Source organism: Octopus bimaculoides, chromosome 26 (genome assembly GCF_046866305.1).
Source record: "Octopus bimaculoides isolate indiv1 chromosome 26, ASM4686630v1, whole genome shotgun sequence".
NCBI lineage: Eukaryota > Metazoa > Mollusca > Cephalopoda > Octopoda > Octopodidae > Octopus > Octopus bimaculoides.
Window position 1 is genome coordinate 1675605 of NC_142953.1, and position 27332 is coordinate 1702936.

Below are 27332 nucleotides of genomic sequence, written 5' to 3' on the forward strand. Positions count from 1 at the left end.
TAAACAACCACAGTGATTAGCAGATAGTTGATTTCTGTTTTGTTTGCTGTCCAGGGAGATGGTGGTGGATGGGGGGGGGGGGGGTAAAGGTGCAGAAAGTGAAAACAGAAAAATACTTCTCTCTGTAATCAAAGCTTCTTATTTCACTTGATCAATGTCAGATAACATACATTAACTCACACGTGTGTGTGTCTGTGTGTGTATCTCCTTCATGCAATAAGCTACACACATACACACACACACACACACACACACACACACACACACCTGCTCACGTGTAGACGTGTGTTTGCTGCTTATTTCATAAAAGATAAGTGAGGGATTTTCTTTTTCTTTTTTTTTGGATGTGTTACATGATAGGTGCAGGAGTGGCTGTGTGGTAAGTAGCTTGCTTCCCAACCACATGGTTCCAGGTTCAGTCACTGCATGGCACCTTGGGCAAATGTCTTTTACTATTGCCTTGAGCTGACCAAAGCCTTGTGAGTAGATTTGGTAGATGGGAACTGAAAGAAGCCCGTTGTATTTATTTATTATTATTATATATATATATATATATATATATATATATATATATATATGCATGTATGTATATATCTGTGCGTCTGTTTGTCCCTCCCCCCATCTTGTAATCTTGAGTGCAACACCCTAACCGCTACTCCAATTTCCTTCACAGAACCAACAATCTGGCCTGCTGGAAACGTGTGCACATCAATGTGCGTATTTGCAGCTGAATGCACTCTGACCTCTGAATAAATAAGTTGGCCAGCTGTTCTATTTTCAGTGATGTGGTAAGCTGACTCCTGTATGAGTTTAGCATCCTGTGACATGTGCTTTCAGTTCCTGGTTCAAGCCTTACCACATCTGATAATGAAGCTAACACGTTAATGGCAACGATACAAGTGTCTAGGTTTTTAAATTTTCACCACTCCTAGAATCGGAGAAGGTTTTTGTTTAGTTTCTGTGTCTCGTCCAAATTATTAGAAACAATTATAAGGGAAAATTAGAAGTAATTATTAATTAAGGCAACAAGCTGGCAGAATCATTAGCATGCCAGACAAGATGTTTAGTCGCATTCCTTCTGGCTTTTTATGTTCTGGGTTCAAATTCCGTCAAGGCCACTTTTGCTTTTCATTCTTTAGGGATCAATAAAATAAGTACCAGTTGAACACTGGGTTGATGTAATCGACTCATCCCATTCCTGTCGGCCTTGACACATTTCCTGTGTCCTTATGTTTACAAGGGGGGAGACAAGCACCTCCACTTAGCTAAGCCTGCATCCAGAGACATATTTCTGAGTCTTTGCTCGTCATCAGTCTGGAGTAGCATGACTTGCTAGTTGAAGATGCTTGTCAAGCTCTTGTAAACATATAATAATTCTAGTGAAATGCATTCACTGATTTCAAATTTTAGAAATAATGCATTTCTAAATCTCTCAGAGAGATTTATGCAGTAGTAATACGTTGAAGTAGTTGTATGCTGTCAACTTAATGTGACAGTCCCATGAAGGGAATAAACAAGGTCTAAACAACAGTAGTATTATTCCCTTCATGGGAATAAAAGGGCAATGGAGGCACAATGCTCAAAATTTTAACAGGAGAGACCAAGTGGATTACATTGACCCCCCCCCCCCCGCCAAGTACTCAATTGGTACTGTATTTCACCCCTCCCCCGACAGAAGAGGTGTGCAGTTGACCTTGACGGTATTTGAAATCAGAATGTAGAGACCCAAAACAAATACCAGGTCTTATTTTACCACATGCTCTGATAATTTCACTAATCCACCACTCTTAATACAGCAATGAAATAAATGTGACCTACATTCATTGCTTGTTTGTTTGTTTCGTGTTTTCAAGGTTAGAATAGTTTATAAATGATTCTGTGTAGGGTTGGCCTTCCTCTTTCACTTTGAATTCGACCCCCCCACCCACCTCATTAGCTATTTATATTCTCTTCCTTGTGGATCACTGCAGTCCACTGTATAGGCATCTCCTACCCATACGTAATCCAAAAGAGACATTCTGTGTCACATCGATTCTGCCTGACAATTATATTAAGTGCACATGGCAGTGGAATGCAGAGATGAATTTGTTTCCTCATACCTTGCAGGAAAATAGATATTTTTTTTCTAGTGAAATTTTCTACAAAGATGCTTCAGATGGTGTAGAATCCAATTATATCGGAATTTGTTGAGAGAAAAAATTTTCATGGGGTGGGGGAAGGAGTTTTAGAGATTTCTCACGTGTTTGCTTTGTTTCCTCATAACTTCCTGAAAAATGGGTAATTTTTTAATGAAACTTTCTACAAATACCTTTCAGAATGTACAGATTATGATTGTATTGGAATCTAATATGCAGGAAAAAAAGTTGGGTTTGAGGAATATTTTATTGAGGCATTGTTTTATGGTTGAATGCTTTTCCTATTGTTAATCCCAGTCTGTTTTTCAAGTAAAGGATCTATTTTATGAGCTTTTCAAAAGGCTCATAAAACTGTGTTAGGGATGTAGAGTCATTTGTCAGAAGGGGTCAGAACAAGCATATTAAGGAATTGGTCAGTTGTAAGAAAGGGTTAGAACAAGTATATTGGGGATGTGGTCAGTTGTAAGAAGGGGTCAGAATAACCATATTAAGGATTTTGGTTATTTGTAAGAAGGGATCAGAACAACTGTATTTGGGGGGTAGTGTTAATTACAAGAGCTGCTGTGAAAAACATCATGCAAAAAAAAAAAAAAATACTCTGTTAGAAAGTTCTGGAAATAGAAATGAAAAAGAAGAGACAAAACTTTTTCTGACTGTTTTGTGTTGACAGTAAATTTTGTCAGTGTTGTTGGTTTGATTATTGTGTGTGTGTTTGGTGTTGGATGTAAATGTGACCTAAATTCACAGCAGCTATTTTAACAACAACAATAATAATAATAATAATAATAATAATAATAATAATAATAATAATAGTAATACACTGAAAGTGGTTTTGTGGAAAGCAGTGACAGCTTTTCGACATTGCAATGGAATTTATGTGCTGATCTTAGATGCATAAACTTCCAATTGGCACTCACTGTTTACTGCATGCACACACACACACACACACACACACACACACACACACACACACACACACACTGAAGCACACAAACATACACACACACACACACAAGTTACCCCACTGACCTACAATCTTCTAATTGGGTTGGTTTCTTTTCAACACATGCAACAGTGGATAAATGTTGTTGTTGTTGTCTTATATTTTTATGGTGGATGGTAAGCACCACTGAACCATCAGGCAAAATACTTTCGGTATCTAATTAGTCTTTATCCATTTTTTTGTTTTTATTTTTTGAGTTCAAATCCCACCCAGATCCACTTAAATCTTCGTCCTTATAAGATCGATAAAATCAGCTCCAGTATCGATGTGGTTGGTTGAACTGAGGAAGATTGGTGTTCCTGATGACTGCATTCAGTTAAAGAAAATATTTTGTCTATTGTAGAAATGTAACCAATTTGTTGCAGATAAATTTTAACAAAATCTTCTGTGGACCCCAGTCGAGAACCACTGGCTTAGCACCTTGACCAGCTGTCTTCTTCTATAGCCTTGCCTGACCAATGACTTGCCAGCAAAATGGCTACACAAAAGCTCAATGAAGGCATGTGTGTATGTGTGTGTGCATGCATGTATGACTATTTACTTCCCATGTGTGTTCACATAACACCAATTGAGTGACAGTGATGTTGTTAGTCTATTATTCTATCAGTTTCAACCAGAGGTTGTGGCCTTGCTGGAGCACAGCCATTAGTGCTTTAATCATTAGACTGCGGTCATGCTGGGGCACTGCCTTGAAGAATTTTAAGTTGAATGTACTGACCACAGTACTTTATTTTTTTCTAAACCTGTTACTTTATGGGCTCGTAAACACACCGGCACTGATTGTCAAGTGTGTGGGGGGGGGGGGGGAGGCACACACACACACACATATGACGGGCTTCTTTCAGTTTCTGTCTTTCAAGTCCACTGAGAAGGCTTCGGTCAGCCCAAGGCTACAGTAGAAGACACTTGTCCAATGTGTCAAGCAGTGGGACTGAACCTGGTACCATGTGGTTGTGAAGCAGACCTCTCACCACACAGCCATGCCTGCACCCTACTCCAGGAATTTTTTTACACAAAAAAACAACAAACCTAAGATCAATAACAATATCACAGCAAAACACAACAAAAACAACAACACAGTTGTACTGTAGTGTTTTTAAATATCACTTTTTTATCTCTTTCATTGCTGCTATTGCTAAGCAAAAACTACCACCACCACCACCACCTCTGTTTGACTACAACACTATCAAATGTACTTTGTAACAGCTGTACTACCCAGAGCAAGGTTAGATTTAAAGAGAACGACCATGAATACATGAATATAGACATTCTTATTCTGTTATTCTTTTACTTGTTTATCATTTGATTGCGGTCATGCTGGAGCACTGCCTTAAAGGATTTTGGTCAAACCAATCGACTCTGGGAAATTACTGGCCTGGTGCCAAAATTGGACCCCCCCCTCTTTTTTTTATGGTGGTGAACTAGCAGAACTGTTGGCATTCTGGGCAAAATGTTTCGTAGCATCTTGCCTGTGTTTTATTTTATATTCTCACCATTCTTTCGGGATTGATAAAAGAGTACCAGTCAAGTACCATGGTCAATCTTAATGGCTTCCCCTCCTCTCAAAAAGAGAAAAATACTGCTTGCCCTGTGCCAAAATTTAAAGCCATCATGATTAATGGTAGTTAAATGGTTCTTTTTTTTTTCTTTTTTCTTTTTTTTGAGATAAACATATTTAGCTTTTAATTTTTAAATTAGAATTTCATGCATTGTACGCATGTGCGTATATATATATATATACACACACACACACACATATACATATATAGGTGCGTGTGTATGTATATATATATATATATATATATATACACACACATACTCACGCACACATACACACACACACACCTATATATGTTTTATTTCCTTATCTATTGTGAAAGCTGTCATTGCTTTGGTGTTCGTCTGTTCTATTATTAGGTTTTCATTTTGTACAGTCATTGCATACAACTTACATTGTAGACAATATGCGGAATATTTGGAAAGCAGATAAATTTATTTAAGACAATTATTTTGTTGTTGTATGTGTGTGTGTTGTTTTGAAATATCTTATAATTAAGGCACCGTAAACATGACAAGCTTCGTACCATTTCCTACGTAAGCTATTATGGCATATAACAGTATCTCTAGTCTTGCGTGACTCCTGTATTTAAGAGCTGCTCGTTCCATTCTTGTATCTGTTGACATCTTTTGCTTATATCAAATTGAAAATAATAATAATAGTAATAATTTTGAGATTGGTTCATGGATGTCGAATGTCTCCCATGGTAATTAACAACCAAATATTAAAGCTTATAAAGTGCGGAAAGAGACCCTGTGAGATCTCTGACAGCAGGCTGCTGTCTTATCTCACAGAATCTACCAGAGCAAACAAGGTTGAGCATACTCTGAGAAGTATAATGATAATAATAATAATAATAATAATAATAATCCTTTCTACTAAAGGTACAAGGCCTGAAATTTGGGGGAGATGAATAGTTGATTACATTGACCTCAGTATTCAACTGGTACTTAATTTATTGACCCTGAAAGGATGAAAGGCCAAGTCAACCATGGCAAAATACCGCTGAGCATTTCATCCAGCATTCTAATGATTCTGTCAGCTGGTCACCTTAATAATGATGATCATAATAATAATAATGATAATAATATTCCTTTAACAATGAATTCCACACCAAACTGTTTTGGTAATGTTATTTCTATTCGTGTTTGTTCTCTTCTAATTTCAGAGCAAGTTAATCAAGCTGTTTAGTCAGCAGTTAGTCATTAAGGCCAAGCTTGCTAACGATCAGCGTCTTGCTGAGTTTCCCAAGATTGAGAAATGGCTCAACATTTTTGGTATCAATGAACAAGCAATCTCTGTAAGTTAACCTTTTTATTTTCTTCTTCTTGTTTGTATGAAAGAAATATCCCCCCCCCCCCCCAGCTAAAACTACTTGTATTAAAGTGATTAAAATCTTGACCAGGGTTCCCTCATTTCCTAACACAAATGATATCTCAGGCTTAACAACAGTCAACCTCAAGCATTTTGCAAAACTCCTGAAATCCCGATTATCTCTCATCTTCTTTCTCTCACTTGTTCCGGTCATTAGACTGTGGCCATGCTGGGGCGCTGCCTTGAGGAAATTTCAGTCGAATGAATTGACCTCATCAATACCCCCTTTTTTTTTTTCTTTCTTTCTTTTTCTTCCTAAATCCTGGTACTTATTTCGTTGGTTGCTTCTGGTGAACTGCTAGGTTTTGGGGCCCTTCCTAACGCCAACCACTCTGAGAGTGTAATGGGTGCTTTTACGTGCCACAGACACAGGTGCCAGTTGTGTGACACCGATATCTGCCACAGCTATAATTTCACTTGGCTTGATGGGTCTTTTTCTCAAGCATCGCTTATTGCCAAAAATCTCAGTCATTTGTCATTACCTCCATGAGGCCCAACACTTGAAAGGTACCTCATATGTGCCACCGGCACAGGTACCAGTTATGCGACACTGGCATCAGCCACAGTGCCTCCGTGAGACCCAATGCTTGAAAGGTGCATTCTGAGTTCAAATAATGCCATCTGAGGCTGATTGTCTTCCATCCTGGGCAGAGGGGGTTGTAATAAAATGGATACAAGTGTGGAATTGTAGGTCATTGTTGTGTGGCTTATGTAATGAATTGTTATTAATTAGATTGATTGTCGTTATTGTTGTTGTTGTCTCTGTCCTATTTCAGGTGATTGTAAACAAGGGAATCTTACTAACGTCTCTCTTGAAAATGAACGAAGAGCAAGTCCGGTCTCTCTTTCGTGATAATAATGCTGAAAAGGAAGCGATTCAGGAACTTACGACGGCCTTAAAACATTTAAATGCTTGGACTGGTAAGGATTTCCATTCACAAAACTGTCTTTCATTAACTTTTTCTTTTTTTTGTTTAGCTCAACTTAATTAAAAGAAACTGATTAATTAATTTCAGGTGATTTGACAAAATCATTAGAATTTTGAATAGAATGCTTCGTACCGCTTGTTTCAGTTCTCTGCATTCTGAGTTCAAATCCTTCTGAGGTCAGCTTTGTCTCTTGTCCTTGGAGGTCAATTAAAACAAAAAAAAAAAAAACAATACCAAACCATGGCAGTGTAATGGCAGCACGGTTTGTGTCGGATGAGACATAATGCAAATGTGTGTTAGAGTTCTTTGTTTTGACTGCAGCACCTACAACCTACATGCTGTAATCAACCTTATCTTTCACTCAGACATTATCAGTGACCGTGGAAAAGGGGAGAAGACTTTCATGTATGGACCACTTAACCCAAACCTACCCCTTCGATAGGAACTTTCCAGAAATTGATGGAAGTTCTTGACTTAACCTTTTAGCATTTAAGCCAGCCATATCTAACCCAAATATTCTACATGCTCTGTGTTCACAGTGCCCAGATCCAGCCTCTCACACCTACCCTACAATGCCATTCTAAAATTAAACAATTGCATAACTGAAATCTCAAAGCTATGAGACAATGCCTGATTAATTCAAAACAATATGGATAAATAAGCATTATATTTGACAGAGGAATCTGAATGCTAAGGGGTTAATGTTAATTATATGTATATATTGGTAATCATCATCATCGTCATTGTTTAATGTCCTCTTTCCATGCTGGCATGGGTTGGATGGTTTGACTGAGGACTGGCAAGCCAAGAGGCTGCACAGTACTGGCAACGGCCACGCTCAAAACGGTGTTTTTTACATGCCACCTGCACGGGAGCCAGTCGTTTGGCATTAATCTGAATGCTAAAGGCTTAAAGTAATCTTGGAACTGAATTTAAGATATTTCAAAATGAATGAAATGAGAAATAAGAAAAACTTTCTAACAATTCCGGAAGTTTTAAAAACTTGCATATATCAAGTGTAAGGGCCCCTCTTCTGGCACACAATATATAAAGGGTTTCTTTTTAGCTTTGCTAAAAACTTTCTTTATTCTGCATTTCACTCATTGTTCTGTTTATGCATTACAATGTTTCAAGCAAACTACCAATGCTCTTCTTTCATATTTAGAAATGTTTTAACGGTGCCACAGGAGTTAATTACTCCTGTTTTAATTCTAATTTAATGACATTCTTTACCCTTTTTTTTGTTTCCACTTTGCAGACAAGCAGATTAAAGGAGATTCTTGTGATGAAAACGATGTTGAGCTTCATTGGACTCGATACACACCATCTCAGTCATCCAGTGTTGCTAATAGCAGCAACATCAGCAGCAGCAGCAGCAACACTGAAGCTGCTGACGGTGAAGGAAATAGTAATGGGGGTGAGGGTACTGCGGGAAGTGGTGCCAATGAGGGGGCCAGTGGTAACAGTCGCAGCATCAGCAGCACCAGTACCACTGGAGGAGGAGGAGGGGGGAGTAGTGGTGGTGGTGGAGGCAGTGGTAGCGGCGGCGGGGGTGGGGTTGATACCGGATCCCCGAAATATATCTCTTGCCCTTCCACGTCATCTCTTCCCTCGGAAAACTTTCAACCGCTCCACATCCCCACGTCCCCGCAAAGCACCCCATCATCACCCGTGCCGCGCAACCCAAAAGAAAGACACAGAGGCACCCCTCCTCCGACCCCAACATTAGTCAGGGCAAAACCCATGGGCAGCAAATACCCAAGTACACCTCCCCCCAAGAAAAAGATTCAACTATTTCCAGATGCTTCATCGCTAAAGAAAAGTCGATCCTGTGAATCTCAGCTGGCAAGTCGAGTTACAAACATCGACCCTGTGAGGTGAGTACCTGCGCTGGGTTTTACATTCTACACCATCATGTATGAGACAAGTCTATATTGGTCAGATATCAGAAATGAATGACAGTGACACTGTCTCACACAAACACAGCCCCCCCCCCTCTCTCTCTCTCTCTCTCTCTCTTTCACACTCACACATAGAGGCTTCTTTCAGTTTCTGTCAACCAGATCTCCTAACATGGTTTGTGTTGGCCTCGGGTTGTAGGAGTCAGCCAAGGTGCTACATGGGGCAACTGAAGCTGGAATCGTGGTTGGGAAGCAAATTTCTTACCACACATCCATATCCTTGGAATGAGGCAAAATGGTTGAATGATTCTAGTCGTCTACCAACTCCCTGCAAGTGATAAGTTAATATCCTGTGTAATCGCCATTTTTGTGTTAATACATTCAACTCAGTCTAATAATGATTAACTTCAACAAATGATTGTTTTTCCTCAAATAAAAAATGGTTTTCGGAAAGCATAATAGCCTTCTTGTATTTCCAGAAAAGCTCATATTTTGGTATTCAAAATTGTATTTAATTAACCTTCTCTTTCTTTCTTTCTTTCTTTCTTTTGTTTCTTTTCTAAAATTTCCAGACAGAAAAAGAAGCCCGGGAACAGTAAGCTAGGAGGCAGTTTTGAAATTTTAATAAATCGCCGTCCTTCAACAGAAGGCTCGGAGGCCGGGGGAAACAGCCAAGGCCCTTCCCCAGTTCTCTCGCCTGCAATGAGATCTCCTCCATACAAAGCTGATCCAAGTAGTTTGAAAGAATATCACAAAACAAGTAAGTGACACTGTTTAACTCTTCTCCTAACCAGCGTGTGTGGGGTTTTTGAGTTTTTTGTGCTTTTAACCCTTCAGCAAATGAACAACTAAGTTCACACAGACACATATATACAAATGTTTGAAAAGAAACTGCTAACTTCAGATATGTACACACATACACACACGCACACTTGTTGCCTTGTATATTTCCTGATCATAAAGTCAGCTCTGGGGCCACACATAACGCTGATCATGAGGAACCCAAACTGGCCCCTCCAGGATGATCTCCCCACCCTATATTAAATATCCCAATGCAGTGCCTGGTTTTTGTTTAATCACAGATCTTTTACATGTTCTTTTTCTCTAGATACTCTTCCAGTTCCTAAATCTCCTATAGCCCCAGACCAGAATATTATGGTATCTACAAACCACAGGTAAGCAAGGACTTGATTCACATACATTAGATGTTTTTATGCTGGTTTCACATAAAAAGCACCCATGCTGGTGTCACATAAAAAGTACCCGTGCAGGTGCCACATAAAAAGTGGTGTTGGGGGACAAATACAGACACAAGATACACACACACACAACTGCTCTCTGTTTATGTACTTCATTTCCTGTACTTCAGTTCTGGTTGTTGAGGGCAGGAAATGTGATCTGAAGTAGACTGATAGCCTATCCAGGTTGATATTTTATCTATTATCCGCTTATGCTATGGAACTAGATATAATCTTTAGCTCCTAAAGGTCCCCTCAGATCTATGGAGATATTTACACTTATTTTTGTTGGTATATTACCTCCATGTTCATTTTTTGCTCTGTTTCAATCTGTGGACATACAATAGATATTTGGATTTTTGTTGTGGTTGTATAGTAATAAATTCATTATTATCATCATTATTATTATTAATTATTATTAATTATTACATAGATTTGTGTACTTTGGTTGCCCTCCTCCCCTTCCACCAACATCTCTGTTCTCTCACTCACTGACACACACTCGCTCACATACACACACACACTCGCTCACTCATACACACTCACTTGCTCACTCACAGACACACAGTCGCTCACACACACACACATTCCCTCACTCACACACACACACATTTGCTCGCTCTCACACACACACATTCACTCACTCACTCGCTCACACACACATCCACACACTCACACAACCCTACCTCTCTCTCTCTCAACTTGAAGGATGCTTTACCAATCCAGCTAACGCCATACTAGCAGTGAAAAACACGTGTTAGAATGTTGATGTTGTTGCCAAAAACTGCTGTGGTTTCCTTGGCATTCGCTCAACTATTTCTCATTCATTCTCGTGTTAGATTCTAGCTGCAGTTATGGTTAATGGGCCTCACCCTTCTTTTCTCTTCCACATCCAAACCATGGCATGGACTGGCTTAAGCACTCTCCTCTATTTAACAAACATTTTCTGACCACTCACCAATCCTTAAAATGAGCAACAATTCGCTGTGATGTATTTTGTTTGTTTTTTTCTGTGTTCACCTCTAAATCCCCCCATATTTCATTTCATTACAGCCCCTGTACTGATGCTAGGTGTGCTATGTTGTATATTTTTACATGTGTGTATGTATATGTGTGTGTGTGTTGGATTCTTATACATGACATCAGTATCTGCCATCTCTAGGATTCCACTACGCTTGATAGGTTCTACTTTGTGCTGTGCTTGAGAAGAAGACCCATCAAGCTGAGTGAAATCGCAGTTATGGCAGATACTGGTTTCATGCAACTGGTGCCTGTACTGGTGGCACGTAAAAGCACCTGTTACACTCTGCAGGGTGGTTGGTGTTAGAAAGGGCATCCAGCCATAGAAAATCACACCAAATCAGACCGGAGTCTGGTGCAGCCCCTCAGCTCAGTGATAAGGAAGCAAAGTTGCAGTTACTGTACTTGTATAACTAACGTTCAGGGAAAGGAATGAATGCCACCACTTCCATTTTTCTCCTTTCATTGAAATCAGTAGCACTTACCACTAATTACAATTAGTCGCGCTGCGAATATGTTTGGTCGGGTTATTTTTCACTTTTAACACTGCACTTGTTGCTTCGGTCGTGTATAGAAAAGATTCCACACCGCAGTTTTCGGTATATATTTTGTTACATACATTCTGTAGCAAAGAAAGATGATGATGGTGGCGAGGAAGGGGTAATGGTGATGACGATGATGATGCTTGTAGCGAAGGTAATGATGACGGTGATTGTGACGGCAATTCCAAATAGTTCTGACTTGGCGGGGACCGAACCTGCGCTCCTCTGTATCATACGCACGCGCAGTGACAAACGGCGAGTCGGTGTCTAACGATGTTGATAAACAGAAGAAAAGTTGTATGATGGGTCGTCATTAAAACGGAGATGGTCGTCAGTTATGGATGATTGGTGGTGGTGGTGGTGACGGCCATGGTAATGGCGATGATGATGATGATGATGGATGATGACGGGTGGTGGTGGCGGCGGAGGAGTTGACAATGATGGAAATACTGTTGGGACTGTGCATCAAATCGCAGCTATTTGCCCACTCACACAACAATTGATGATGGCGTGATGACGTCAAGAAGCATTGATCTGGTGCGTGTGGCGGCGGCGGTGGTGGTGGTGGTGGTGGTGGTGGAGCAGCAGCAACAACAGGAGGAGAAGGAGGAGGAGGAAGATGTACACACAAGCAACACATGTCAGCTGTATGATTGGAGACTGGCAAGCTTGGCCAGCGTGTGCGTGCATGTCTGTCTGTGTCTGTGTCTGTGTCGTCGTCGTCGTCGTCGTCGTCGGTTATTTTTTTGATGTCATCAGCCACAGATCTCTTCTCACCACCCATCCCCCACCGTTCATCTCCCCGCTGCCATCGCCTCCGCCACCACCACTTTCACCACCACCACCACCACCACCCTCCACCCAATGACGTCAAAGCCAAGACACATGACAATCGATTTCAAAGTGATGGCAGGCGCGCGCGCGGTGGTTGTTGATGGGGTGGCGCGAGGCGGGTGCAATGGAAGTACGTTGTACAGAAAAGTTTCGTTAGTTACAATGTCGACGCGAGTGTATAGGTGTGTAGTGTGTGGGTATGTGTGTGTGTGTGTGTGTGCGTTATGTAAACCGTGTTTGTCAGCGATATAAAGTAAACTCGTTTGGTTGTAAACAAGTTGACTGACGAGGAACACACATGCTGCTTACTTTGCAAAACAAGAGAAACTTGGTTCGAATTCAGCTGGAGTTTGTGAAATTTATTGCGATGCAAGTGTCAATGTGTAGCTCCTAATAACCTCATTAACACCTACCCCTCCGCAGTTTTGGGGGTGAATGGGGTAAGATATGACCAAGACTGCGTTTATGTGGTCGCTTAACTTGCTAGAAATAGTAGTCGGATATCCTGCTTTAAGTCTTTGACTCTTCTGTGTATCGTTATGGGATACAGAAGACTAATTTCCCCCGGTGTCCATGCATCGTATTCGATACACATTCCCACTTTTTTTTATTCAACCTTAGGAGTAACTCAGGGCTTATAACAGGAAAGCTTTATACAGGGTTGGCCAAAAGTCACCCGACAGTAAATCAAAACCATTTCGTTCCAAGATTATATAGGGCACCTGCCCTATATAATTTTTCAGTCGGTGAAGGTGAATCTTTAGTCCTGCAAATTTTCTGGTGACCCCACAGGTGCTGGTGCCATGAAGTATGTGCCCAGTGCCACTCTGTAAAGTGGTTGGCACTAGGAAGGGCATCCAGCTGTAGAAAATATTCCAAACATTGCAGCACAGTGAAGTTCTCTGACTCATTGGGTCCTGTCAAACTGTGCAACTTACGTAATATAGAAAACTGACACTAGATGATGATGATTTAAATCATCAGCTGTTGTGTGTTTAATTTTGAGCTTAAAATAGGTTTATATAAAAAAAATATCAACAAACGTTGTTGTTGCCTGTGTTTTTTTTTTAATTTTCTTTTGCTGTCTTATTGAAAAAAAAAAGAAAAAGAAAATTGAAAAGCTATCTTGCCTGTAATAAAGTTTAGTGCATCATGCTCACCTATGTCCATATCTCTAAGGTCATTTTGATTTGCTGGGCCATTGAAATAACCGTTTCATGTTTGCTGTGTAACATATGGCCAAAGTACACACGTGCATTCCTCTCTCTCTCTCTCTCTCTCTCTCTCTTTCTCTCACTTTTATCTCACATGCTCTCTCTCTCTCTCTCTCTCTCTCTCTCACTCTCCTGGTACTTATCCCAAATCTATAATATGATATCTATTACCATTCGTTTTCCCATTTTCAAATTAACAGTGACAACTGAATACTTAACAATAAAAATTTCAATACATAAAACACTTCAAACCCCTTCTTGTGGTCCTTGTTGCCAAACTGCAGTTAGACCTTGTGTTCATTCACTTGTAAAAAGATGAGAATCTGTTTCTTTCAGTTTCCATCTACCAAATCCACTCACAAGGCTTTGGTCGGCCCGAGGCTATAGTAGAAGCCACTTGCCACAGGTGCCATGCAGTGGGACTGAACCTGGAACCATGTGGTTGATAAGCAAGCTACTTACCACATAGTCACTCCTGTGCCTACATCACAGAAGTTTCAGATGTAGCAATATTTTACACTTGTGAACAGGTTACAGTTTCAAGTAATGACAATTATGACACACCATTTTAGAAAAAGAGGTTTAAAGTGAAGTTGACAGTCTTTGTGTGTTTCTGAATGACAAAACTTACTGTCTTCCACATTAATCCCATACTTTCCTTTAATCTATTTCAGATTTATCATTAAACCTATGTTTGAGATCTGTGACTATTGTAGGAAGCATGTTTTATTTGGAAAAATATGTAAAGATTGTAGGTAAGTGTTGCATGTTTTTTCTATCCTTCTCTTTGATTAGTTCTGTGCCACAAACAAGTTGAGTTGTCTCTCTACTGGGTTGTGTCACAAACTTCTGGAAGCCACCACACCTACCTCATATTGAACTGTCACAAAGTATTGCTAAAGGAGCCTATCGCAAACCGTGTCACATGCCGTGGATTAGTTATCGTTGTATCATACTGTCACAAACTCTGTCGATATGTAACTGGCTGAGTGTTCCAGTCCCAGTTGATCCAATCAACGGAACAGCCTGCTCCTGAAATTGATGTCCAAGTGATTGAGTATTCCACAGATAAATCTACGCTTAATGTAATTCTCGGGGAGATTCGGCAAAGCGCAGAATGTAACAAGGCTGGCCTCTTTGAATTACAGGTACAATTCATTTTTGCCAGCTGAGTGGACTGGAGCAACAAGAAATAAAGTGTCTTGCTCAAGGACACAACACGCCACCAGTATTTGAACTCTTGACCTTATGATCATGATCCAAATATTCCTGTATTGTTACAAACTCTATACCTTGTCTCTATACAGTAACCCCTTGCCATATCGCAGTTTATTATTTAAGCTTACGTCGATTCCTCCGTGGTGTTGTTTTGCATTTATTATAAAATAAATATATACAAATTACAAAAATAATAACAAAAACAATATACAGTACAGTACTGTTTCTACTTCACAGATTTTCACCTATGGGGGTAGGGGAATGTAACACACGTGATAATCAAGGGATTACTGTATTGTGTTACAAGGTCTTTGTAACATGTACTATATTGCACTGTGTTACAATCATTTAGTAACTTGTCACGATGTAATGCTGTGTTACAAACTATTTATAAAATGGTTTTTCTCTTTGAGGCTGTGTCACAAGATGAAACTTGCAGCTAAAATATTCCAACCAGCAAAAGGCCATCAGCTCTGTTCCTCATGGGGCCATAGCTAATTTATAAAGGAAAGAAGAAAAAGTAACTTTTTAAAACGTTTTGTTTGTCAGTTCAAGTTATTTGTTTATTATTTCCAGGTATAAATGCCATCGCGATTGTGCCAATAGAGCTCCCAATACCTGCAGCCTTCCTTTAAAGTATGGTGAGTTAGATATGCCACTTATGTTACCTTTATACACCGTTTTATATATATATATACACATATATACACATGCATTATGTGTGGTTGTGAAGTAAGAAGTTTGCTTCCCAATCACACGAGTTCCAGGCCGGCCAAAAGCCATAGGAGTGAATTCGATAGAAGGAAACTGAAAGACACCCGTCATGTGTGTGCATGCGAAAGCGCGCGCGCGTGTGTTCACCACCACTGCTTGGCAACCGGTGTTGGTTTGTTTACAACCCCCATAACTTTGCAGTTCAGCAAAAGGAGCCTGACAATGAGTTCTGGGATCAATTCGCTTCGCAAAAGTTCTTCAAGGCGGTGCCTCAGCATAGCGACAGTCTAATAATTGGTACAAGTAAAAGAATATATATATATATATATATATATATATATATATATTTTGATAAAAAAAACAACAAAAGAAAGAAAGAGACCTTGATATTATGGAAATAGAGGAATTTATCTGTAAATAATATGTGACAATTATTTGGTAGCCATGATAAAACTCCGAGTTTCGGATGCCGGAGTGGGAACCCACGCCATCATTTGTGCGAGTGTGTGAGCGTGTATGCAGGTATATATATATTATTTTTTTTGTGTGTGTTTCAAGTGAGGGTGGATGAGTATATATATGTAGGCACATGTACGTGGGTGTGCAGGCACGCTTCTGTATGTATGTACTGCTGCACTTATGCGAATACTAGGGACATCTTTACTCCCTCCCCTCACTTAGCGGTCATTCTAATAGCTCGAGGCATTTTGTATGGTGGTTGTATTTTGTAAATTTTTGTATTTATAGAGAAGCAACTACATACACAGACTGAACAATTCATCACCAAACAGGTAAACAACATCTATGTTGGAGAAAAAAATTCTCTGACCAATCACCTGACCATCTTGGTACAGCTTTCCAGTCTCTCAACAAACTCTTTAATGTCTTCAAACAAATAACTGACCAATTGTATTTTTAATTCCTAAATTTTAGGGATATTTCTCAAAAAGTTGGCACCAACTAACAAAGTTTTAAATTTCTAAATCTTCCTGATGTCTCCTGATATATACAGGGGCTGATTAATTGCCTGCATTTTATTCCTAAATTTTAGGGATGTCTCCCAGTAAATAAGGACTAACTACATTTTAAGCTAAACAAAATACAATGTTGCATAATGTATCTCCCTTTAAATAGGGGTCAGCTAATCATGCTTTGATTCCTATATTTTAGGGATGCCTATCAATATGTAGGGGCCAACTAACTACATTTTATATTTCTAAATTTAATCTTGCATAGAATGTCTCCTCTTAAATAGGGACTAACCAACCACATGTCTTAGACTAAACTAAATATAATCTTGCTTTATGCCTCCCTTTAAACAGGGATCAACTAACCATGCTTTTAATTTCTAAATCTTAGAGATTTTATCTCTCTCAATAAATGAGGGCCAACTGACTTACATACTTTAAATTCCTAAACTTTCGGGACTGCATATCTCACAATAAATAGGGGCTGGTTTGATTAGAACCCCGATTGCGTACTGAAACATAACACAAAAAAACATATTGAATAGTTTATTACTTAACACATCCAATGAGTTGCCATAAAAAGGATGGTTTGACAGGCTCTAAACCTACAAAAAATGTCTTCGGTTCTAACCAATGTTGGTATAATGTCTCATTGTAGCTATTATATTACAGTGAAGCACTGTAAGGAATTGGTTTGTAGACTTCATCTCTTCTTCGGTTTAACACCACTGCCTGAACCTTGTGTGCTTTGGTGCCTCTGTTCCAAGCATTTGGGTTTGACCTCCAATTGGCAGTCATCTCTCCCTCCATCCCACCAGTGTCAGAAGGCATACAAACAGTCAAAGGCACTGCTCTTCCTTTCTCACTAAAAGAACCCATTACCATTGAAAATAGTCCATCTCTGGCCTGAATATTCGAGTGGTTTTATGTCCAAACAATCACATTATTGAAATCTGAAAGCTACAAGATAATGCCTGGTTGATTCAAAACAATGTGAATAAATGATCATGACATTTGATTGAGTAATCTGAACGTTAAAGGGTCAAATGAAAAGAAATTCTGCTCTTAAAATGGTTGAGCAATGTTTATATTTTACAAGAAGCTAAAACAATACAAAATATTGCTCTTGATTATTTGTTAAGCAACAATTTGATATTTCTTAAAGTTATTTTGCTTGTTTTTTGTTTGTATTTCTTTGTTGTTGTTACTTATGTTCTGGTTCTGTTCATGACATATCAATGTCTTTGTGTTTCTATTTGTCCTCGTCTATCAAACAGCATTTAGCAATCATATTTGGGTGCAATGATCTTTGCCTTTTTGTCATCTAGTTCAATGTATGTTATGTACTGTTTTCATTTTCACTCTCTCTTCTCATCTTTCACCAGTCTCCTCATACTGTTTTGTTTATGTTGTCCTGTACATATATATATCTTTTATATGTCCGTTGGAGACTTGTTGAATGTTCCTGTCCCTCGCTGTTTCTCATCCAAGCTTACTTATAATGTTGCTGTCTTATTTCTGTAGTGTATTTTCTAAATTTGTTACCATTCCATCCATTTCGAGTCTTCCTAGTTCAAACCTGGTCTTTGAGTTGCATCAAATGTTCTACTGTTGCATGTGTTCTGTGGTGACCTCATGTCCGGCATGTCCCATCCTCTCACATGTCTCTTACAAATATCTTTCAGTTCTTTTCCTTAATGTAAGTTATTTAAAAACACAGGTTGCTGCTTAGTCCTTTTACCTGGTGTTACAATATTTCAAGATTGAGACTTCAAAAATTGTGTAGAGAAAAGGTGCTGTTTGCTGACTTTTCTGTTCCATCATGACTGCATGGAGGTATGTTCAGCAGGGTCACGTGCAGATGTATACTCTGCAAATTTGTGGAGAAGCAGCAGAGGTGTGTGGGGGGGGGGGGTTCTAGCTGTCACGTTTTAGCATCTAATCAATTCAATCTACTAATTAATTCATCATTAATTTCTGACTAATTAGCCAGGTCTCATTAAACATTGAAATTGTTCATGTCTATAGTTTCTTGGTTAGTTTTGTTGTTTGTTTTTAGCTCCAGGCCAGCCATGATCTGGTACACCTCCTTATGATCAAAGGCATTCCAGCCATGACCATCTATATCTTTTTTTTTTTAATTTTTAGTCGTAGCGTATCATGGACTGCATTATCAATTTGCTCTTCTTTTTATAAGATAATGGCGTTATTTAATTGTGATTTAGCTACTATTTTCTTGTAACATCGAGTACCTGCATCCTATTTTATTCTTGTGGATCTCCATAGCCATTCTATGTTTCAAAACACTTATTTTGTTTGTCACACGTGTGTGTACTTGTGTAGGTTCACTGGTGTAGGTTCTGAGAGAACATGTTTCAATGGCCAGAAACATGTTGGACTATGTTAAGTGTTAAAGAAAGAAATCTTGCTGATTAGCGAAACATTTTCATAGGGCCCTAAAATACCACCGTAGCTCCCTAATTTACCTTGGTTAAGAACTGCTGACCTACATAAGACTTTGTCACTAGTTTCTCCTCTCGGTAGATGTGATTTGAAATTTAATATTAAAAGCTAGCCAAAAATAGTTCCAGACAACATAGTTAAAATAATTTGTTTGTTTAAATATTTCACCTTTGCCCTTCTCCCTCCACCCCCCAATTGTCTTCAATGGTTTTCATTTTGCAATCATAATTTGCTGTTGTTGTTGTTGTTATATTTGTTTTGTGGTTTTCTCTATGGTATGTTGTTCTGTATCAGAAATCACTGTTCATTGTTGTCTGTTTGTTGTGTAATATCATGGCAGAAAACTAAAAAAAAAAAAAAGGAAAGAAAGAAGCCTAAAACCAATTTGTTGTTGTTTTTGATTTTTTAATCTGGGTTAATGTCATTCTTATGTTTCCTGACCCCTAATGTCAAGTAATGTTTCCTCACTCCTCTGTATGTCTATTTTTCTAGGTTCTCCCAAAAACTCTCGGCGAAGCATTATAAAGCTGGTGAAGTCTGTTCCTACACTCCAACGCCAGGATTCAGGCTCCAACACATCGTCTTGTAACTCATCCACCCCATCTTCTCCTGCTCTCCCCATCACTTCCCCTGCCAGCATCACTTCTCCCTCTCCGGCTGCCTCCCCGAAGGTTGTGCCCTTACCATCTCAGTTTCCGTTCCCAGGTGAGGACCATTATCCCGTGTCTTGCTCAACACCTACTGAACCTGCTTTCTTTGATGTTTTTTGTAGTCAGTCTGCTTATCCGTTAAACATGAATGCTAACCACCCTGCTAACCATCTAAGTAGTAAGGCCCTGCCAAATCTGAGTGCTGTCAACAAACCCTCAAGACATGGCTCCTTCCATCACTTTGGTCGGGCCTCACCATCCTCGTCACCAGTTTGCAGCACAAAGAAATCTAATTTTCACAATGTTCATTTTAAACGTGTTCCTCTTGAAAGCATCCCGTTACCATCGAGATGTGCTTGTCAGCATGTGTATGAACATGAACGAAAGCTTGGCCTCTATACGTACCCCTGTTTGAACCTAGGTTCCGCTGAATGTGTGCATTGTAGATCTATTTCGACTTTATGTTTTCCATGCTTTTCCACATCCTCTGACAAACCATGCAAACACAAGGACTACAAAGACTTCCATGCCAGCCAAGGTTTGCGTAATTGTGCCGACAAGTTGTTGCTCTCCGACCAGTCTCACTCGGGTCAGTTAAAGAAAAGAGTGACGGGCATTCCGACTGTGCCCCCTGCTGCATTGTTGCATCTCCCGCAGGCTAAAGGCCCCATACAGTCGCCTCTGGTAGCCATGTCCAAACTTCTGCCATCGTTGTCATCGTCGTCGTCATCGGAATATTCTGGTGTCAATGAACAGGTACCACATTGGCAATACACCAACTCAGGTAATCAGTTGACTCTACAACACATGCTAAGGGTGCAATTTGGTTGGCATGACGGCCGGTTCAAATTTAACTTGGCAGTTTTTTCAATTTTTTTTTTTTTTTTTCAATTTTTTTCTTTCCTCTTGCTCTTTTGCAAATGTGGTCAAAAAAAAAAAACACTTGATGTTGGGTGAACGTATTTCATATTGGGGCAAACGCACACTTGGTATCAGGGAAACATACTCGCTATCAGTCATTGGATGAACACACACTTCATACTGGGGTGAACGCATACTTGCAATTGGGTGAATACACAATTGGTAATGGGTAAACCTCCTTCCAGCTTTCTTTTTACTTTTCTCTCTCTAATTTCTTTAAATCTTCTTCACCTTCTCTGTCTCTCTTATGCTCTCCCCTTCCTCTTCTCTCTCACTCTCTCCTTCCTCTTCTCTCTCACTCTCTCCACTCTGTATTGCCTATACTAATACATCCTTCTGCATTGCTTTAGCAGCAATCTTTAATATATATATAATGATGATGATAATATTAATTCGTGATTAAATTAATTTAATATATCAATGTACTCTTCAGTGCAGGAAGTATAAACCATAATACAATGAACTCGAGAAAGAATATGGCAGAAAAATTGAATGTAGGAGATTCATATTTTTATCCATGTGAGAAAGAGATGTGAGTCCTGTCGGATATTTGTAGTTATAGTTAGATGTCAGACATGACTCACATCTCTTTCTCACATGGATAAAAATATGGATCTCCTACATTCAATTTTTCTGATATATATATAAAGAGAGAGAGAGAGAGAGAGTTTAATGCTTAAATTTCTCAAATACATTGCAAGGTGCAGGCGTGGCTGTGTGGTTCTGTAGTTTGCTTTGCAACCATGTGACATCAGGTTCAGTCCCATTCTGTGCTAAGTTGGGGGTGTGTTTTTTTCTACTGTAGTATCTGTGCACCACTCCACTGCTCTTCAGCTGTAGTGTTTTGTCCTTTAAACAACTTCTCATTCAAGGGTTTCAATCTGTGACCTGTAATCCCGTGCCAAATAATCGTTCTTCAGATTTGAAGTAGCAATTGTTTTCAAATGAGGGCATTCACTTGTAAGTCATTAAATAGCATCCTTTTGTTTTTTTATGCGGAAACAGAAATATTGCTTGAATGACTAGTTTGAGAAGCTACAGGCTAACTACAGCCATTGAGCGAAGGAACATAACTCTGTTGTGTCTGAATAAAAACTGGTTTCACTCCCCTTTCGTAGTTGAACTAATTGTTCTTAATTTTAGGTACGAAGTCAGTTTTTTTTTTTTTTTTTAAGTGAGAATACAAGCTTAGTTAATACCATCAGCTCCACTACTTGACTGGTACTTTTTATCAACCCTGAAAGGTAAAGTTGACCTTGGCAGGATTTGAACTCAGAACGTAAACAGCCAGATTAAATACCACGTGGGATTTTTGTCCAACGGTCTGTCTAATGGTTCTGCCATATTCCTGCCTTTGAATGGTCAAAATAATGCCAGTTGATATGCTCGTCTTTAACCATTCATATATTTAACCTGTAACCAATTTTATTGACTTTTTTGGAGCTATTAGTAACACAGATAAAATGCAGTCCCCAGCCTTACCAGCTCCTGTCAAACTGTCCGACCCATGCCAGCATGGAAAACAGACGTTAAATGATGATGATGATGTTTAATTGATTTTGTTACATTGTACATTTCTTTAGAATTCTGATATTATTAGGACCTTCATAAGCACCAATTTGAAACAGAAGACAAATCTGCCCACTGAAGGGACCAGTTTTCCTCTTCTGATATGAACTCGTGCTTCTTATATCTAATGTCTATCTATATTTGACATCGTCATCATTTTAACGTCCACATTTCCATGCTTGCATGGGTCAGACAGAATTTGTTGACACTGATGTTCTATGGCTGGATGCCTTTCCTGTCACCAACCATGCCTGCACCCTTACCACCTTAGCTATTAATTATTTAATCCATAACTCGTTACTAATTTAGAACTGAAGCTTTGTATAACAACCAAGTGTCTTTCTCTCAAACTTTTTCAGTCCACTGGACACCCCCCCCCCCCCGTCCTTCCATTCCACTGCAACCAATTGCTGCTATACACAAAATATTTTGTGTCCCCTACCATTGCCACATTGTAGCAATATCTAGAAGGGTAGGTCACTTCCAGCTCACACAGAAGGGGTCAATGAGGATTGGCATTTCTGGAGGGACATTTATTACACACCACATTAGTTCCCAGTGGTGGCAATGACTTTTAACTTTTAGGACTACTATGAAGCAGATCAAAACTGGAAAAAGTCTCTGGGTTTAGCTTTTATTTAATTTTCCAGGTTGTGGTTAGTGTCCAACCCATTTCCTAAAATCCACCAGTTACACCTGGTTACCTAAGTTTTCTGTTACCTTTAGTAGCAACAGCAGAGAAACCTCACCATTTAACACTTGCATCCACACACAAACTCATTAGCCTCTTTTTTTCTTCTTCTTCCTTTTTTTTTTTTGACCCCATTAGTATCTTCATTCAACCATCAACATCAGTGGTTCTCAACCACTTTTTATTTATGGACTTTTTTTTTTCACACTAAAAAAACCAAAATTACTTTCTTTGCCAACCAAGTAGTTTTATAAATACTTCTTTCAAAATTCCTATTTTGTTTTTCTCCATTTACTTGTGTAGGCTTGCAATAAAACTCTCTGAGAGAACAGGTTCCAGTAACCAGAAACTTCTTTGAACTCTGTAAAACATCAAAGAAGAAAGAAACTTGGTTGTTTCTTGCAATAAATACATCTAGAACAAAAATTTTTCATGGACCCTACTACTGTGTGTCCCCAATTTACTATTTTGCTTGTGTGGACTCACCCCACCCAAAAAAACACTTATATCGGTCCCAGTTAAAAGCCACTGGTTGACATCAAAACACAACACATTTCACCACACTTTTGGTGCTATAACTGCTAAAGGGTTTTGTTTTTATTTTCAAATTTTCCAGTTTTTCATGTTATTTCAAATGGGATTTACATTTTCTTTTTTTTTTAATATAAACTTCTTATTGGTGTGCTGCATGCCGTTTGGGGAATTTTGGTTGGGTTTTTTTTTTTTTTTTTTGCTCTGATATTTTATATTTTTAGCAACATTGTTGTGTGCTTCATTTTGGGTACAATACCTGTTATTATTATTGTTGTTTTAAAAGGTAATTTTGGTCACAAAAATCAGTGGTGTATAAGTAAAATGTCTTGCAGTGTTTTAATTTGTGTTCTTTGTTCAGCTCCCGCCAAGTTCAATTTCACTTTTGATTCCCCCAGGGGTCAATGACTTAAATACACACCATGCATACCAAATAAATTAAGTTTTCTACAGTAAATATTACTAGGCACAGCCGTGGCTGTGTGATAAGAAGTTTGCTTCCCAACTACATGGTTCCAGGTTCAGTTTCACCACATAGCACCTTGGGCAAGTGTCTTCTACTATAGGTTTGGGCTGGCCAAAACCTTATGAGTGGATGTCATAGCTGGAAACTGAAAGAAGCCTTCCATGTGTGCCTGCGTTTGTTCTGCACCTCCTCTTCACAATGGGTGTTGGTGCATTTAGGTCCCTGTAACTTAGAGGTTCAGCAAAAGAAACTGATAAAATAAGTATCAGGCTTAATAAGTGAAATAAGTACAGGGGTCAGTTTTTTTGACTAAAATTCCTCAAGCAGTGCCCCAGCATGGCCGCAGTCAAATGATTGAAATAAGTAAGAAATAACAACTAATTAGGTGTTTATGTAGCATTGGCATAGCTAGAGTGTGAGCTCCTTGGGTCAGCCCTTGAGTATCCCACTACAATCCCCTGATCCAATACAGCTGATACAGCAGACCCAAAAGTGCCTCTGCCAAAGTGAATCGTGTACCCCTTCCCCAGCTGTTCTACTATTACAGAGATTGTATAATCTCTAACCTCAACAGCCATGTTGTGGAGTTTCGAACTGGATCAGAGCTGAATCAAACTCCAGTTGGGTAGAGATTACCAAGAACTTTCACTGATTTTTGCAATGCATGTTTAACCCTTTCGTTACTGTATTTCTTTTGAGATGCTCTGTGTTTCTTTCAATTAATTTTGAATATAACAAAGAATTTAGTAAAATAACTTCGTTATCATTAAGCTAGTGTTAAGAGCATAAATTGTGACTAAGGTTTGGTGGAAGATTGGGTGGTTTCAGCTGGGTTGGTATCAAAAGGGTTAACGGAAAGGAAAATTGGAATAAAGAAGCATTTCATTTTTTAAGAGTAATCTAAATGCTAAATGGTTAAGCTTTATCCTTTTTCTAAAACACTGCTTACATGTTTCAATTAATTTTGGAAAAAAATTATCTGTGATTGGAGAGGTTTAACAAAATTAATTGCCTAATTAAACTGGTGTTTGTGACTCATTCTCCAGCAGGTTGGTATCTATAAAAGAATCAACACTGGAAATGTAAATGCTGAAGAAATTTCCAAACTAAAACCTCAGTTTCTATGAAATGTCTTTTGTAATTTTTGTTTTTGTTTTGTTGTTATTAACAATATTGTTTGTTTTCTTCCCCCCCCCCCCCCAAACAGCAAGACCATTCTGTTGATACTTGGAATTGTCATTGATCTTCAATTTTCTATCATTTTAGATGTTGTTGACGGCGTTATTGATCCTCATCTAAGCAAAAATCTTGATTACTCACAAGATATGTAAGTTGGAAGTTTTCTTATATCTTAGAATATTTTTCTGAGTTTCGTGTGGATTAGGGTTAGGTTAGAATTTAGTAAAATAACTTTGTTATCATTAAGCTAGTTTTAGGAAGATACCAGCCTCTCTGCTCCACACCACCGATGTTATCCAAGGAAAAAGCAAAGGCTGATACAGCTTGGCACTCATTTCTACAGCTGAGTGAACTGGAGCAATGTGAAATAAAGTGTCTTGCTCAAGAACACAACACACAGTCCAGTCCAGAAATCAAACTCACTACCTCGTGGTTGTAAGCCCAATGCTCTAACCCAACGGTTCCCAAAGTGGGTGGTATTTCCCCAGCACTTCACATCTAGCTATTTGAATTTCACATTCTCCCTGTGAGCCACCAGCTACAATAAGCTCAAAATTTATTGGGAAATGCATTTTGTTGTTTGGAAAATGAAAGATGATATGCTATTACATTCGTCTTGTTTATATATTTCAGTGATGTCAACACCACAACATCTGATGACAGCGATAGAACCCTTGTACCTGTAAGTATGACTGGTATTAAACAGTCTTATAATTCATTTGTGTAACTCAATGGTTCTCAACCAAGGTCCACATGACCCTTGGAAGTCCTTATAAAATTTAGTGGTCAAAAATTATGTGTAACTAGCAGAGTAATGGTTTCACTATGTATATATTATATATATAGTGAAACTATTAAAACTGAAACTATTATCTCACGTTACAATAGAGATGTTATTGTTTCACTTTTAACACATAATACTGAAGCAATCTAAGAGATTGCTCCAGGGTTGCATTAGGCAAGAAGTTGAACATTTTTTTGGCCCATGATACACCATAGACCTTATGTAGTGTATATGTAAAATTTGAATGAAATTGGTTGGGATAGTTCTTGAGTTTTAGGGATGCATGCACACACACATGTGCATGCATTCTCAGTTTTATATATATATAGATGAATTGGTTATACTTGTACCATACACAAGACATTTTAATAATTTTTATTTTATACACATCTTAATATTTAATCATAATATATTGTGGTCAGCTGGCAGAATCATTAGCATGCCAGACAAAATATGCATAACACCATTTCGTCCGTCCTTATGTAAAATAAGAATCATAAAGGGTCCACGGGCCAAAAAAAAAAATGGTTGAGAACCTCTGATATGACTGGTATTTGGTTTGTTAACATTGTAATGTTCTTGTTTGCAGAGTATAGAGGATAAGACTCTGCTGGACAGAGTTGATTCCTCTGAGTTGGCCCCCGAGGATTCATCAGAACACAGCTGGACCCGGCAACACAGTGTAAGTAAATCTAAGGTTTTATAGCAACTTTGCAGGGTTTCCAGGATTATCCCTTGAGTTGGTGCTGGTACCAAGTAAAAAGGAACTGGCACTGGTCCCACGTAAAAAGTACCAAGTATACTCTGTAAAGTGGTTGGCATGAGTAAGGGCATCCAGCTGTAACTGAAACAGTGGGACCTGATGTGGTCCCCGGCCTCGCCATCTCCTGTCAAGCTGTCCAACCCATGCCAACATGGAAAACAGATGTTAAATGATCATCATCGTTGTCAGACAAGACTTGATAAGCTATGATATATCCGGGTGCTTGTTCTACCTGAGGGTCTTGTTGCTACACAACCGTATGGGGCCTTTCATTGCTTCCATTAAAAACAATTTGTCACAAGTGGTTAGTTTATTATGGGAAACAGGTTGATCCTGAAGAAATTGGTGAGGGTCTGTGTTTGGAAATAGTCAATATAAACAGTTGACAGAGTCTAAGACTAGAAATAACCTTAACAAAGTTGACAGAGTGCCGTAATGAAGAGGGGAGATTTGAAGGCCCATTGTTGGCTTTAGTTTATAGATGAAAGTCCTTAGTTCAAATCCAATTTGGGGCCATGTACACACCTTGGAATACAACAGCACGTGAAGATAAATGGAAACCAGATGAACCTAGTGTGAATGAAGTAAATATTAAATATATTTTCATCTCTGACGATGAAGTCAATTATTCTAAAAAGTTATAATTATATTAATTACTTACCTCATA

At 38.9% G+C, this 27332-nt stretch overlaps 1 protein-coding gene across 3 annotated transcripts in view; it reads left to right on the forward strand.

Moving 5' to 3' along the window:
• The window catches only part of LOC106871843 (kinase suppressor of Ras 1-like), a 62678-nt gene that overhangs the window by 22281 nt on the left and 13065 nt on the right, over window positions 1-27332 (forward strand). Inside the window, exons 2-12 of one of the 3 annotated variants that reach the window (XM_089342654.1) lie at window positions 5865-5996; window positions 6847-6991; window positions 8258-8876; window positions 9473-9660; window positions 10009-10075; window positions 14423-14503; window positions 15543-15607; window positions 19604-20545; window positions 25206-25266; window positions 25752-25800; window positions 26492-26584. In XM_089342654.1, the coding sequence (XP_089198780.1) occupies window positions 5865-5996; window positions 6847-6991; window positions 8258-8876; window positions 9473-9660; window positions 10009-10075; window positions 14423-14503; window positions 15543-15607; window positions 19604-20545; window positions 25206-25266; window positions 25752-25800; window positions 26492-26584 (2442 nt within the window). The remainder of the gene's footprint in view (window positions 1-5864; window positions 5997-6846; window positions 6992-8257; window positions 8877-9472; window positions 9661-10008; window positions 10076-14422; window positions 14504-15542; window positions 15608-19603; window positions 20546-25205; window positions 25267-25751; window positions 25801-26491; window positions 26585-27332) is intronic. The other 2 variants (XM_089342655.1, XM_089342656.1) reach the window with 2 other exon arrangements.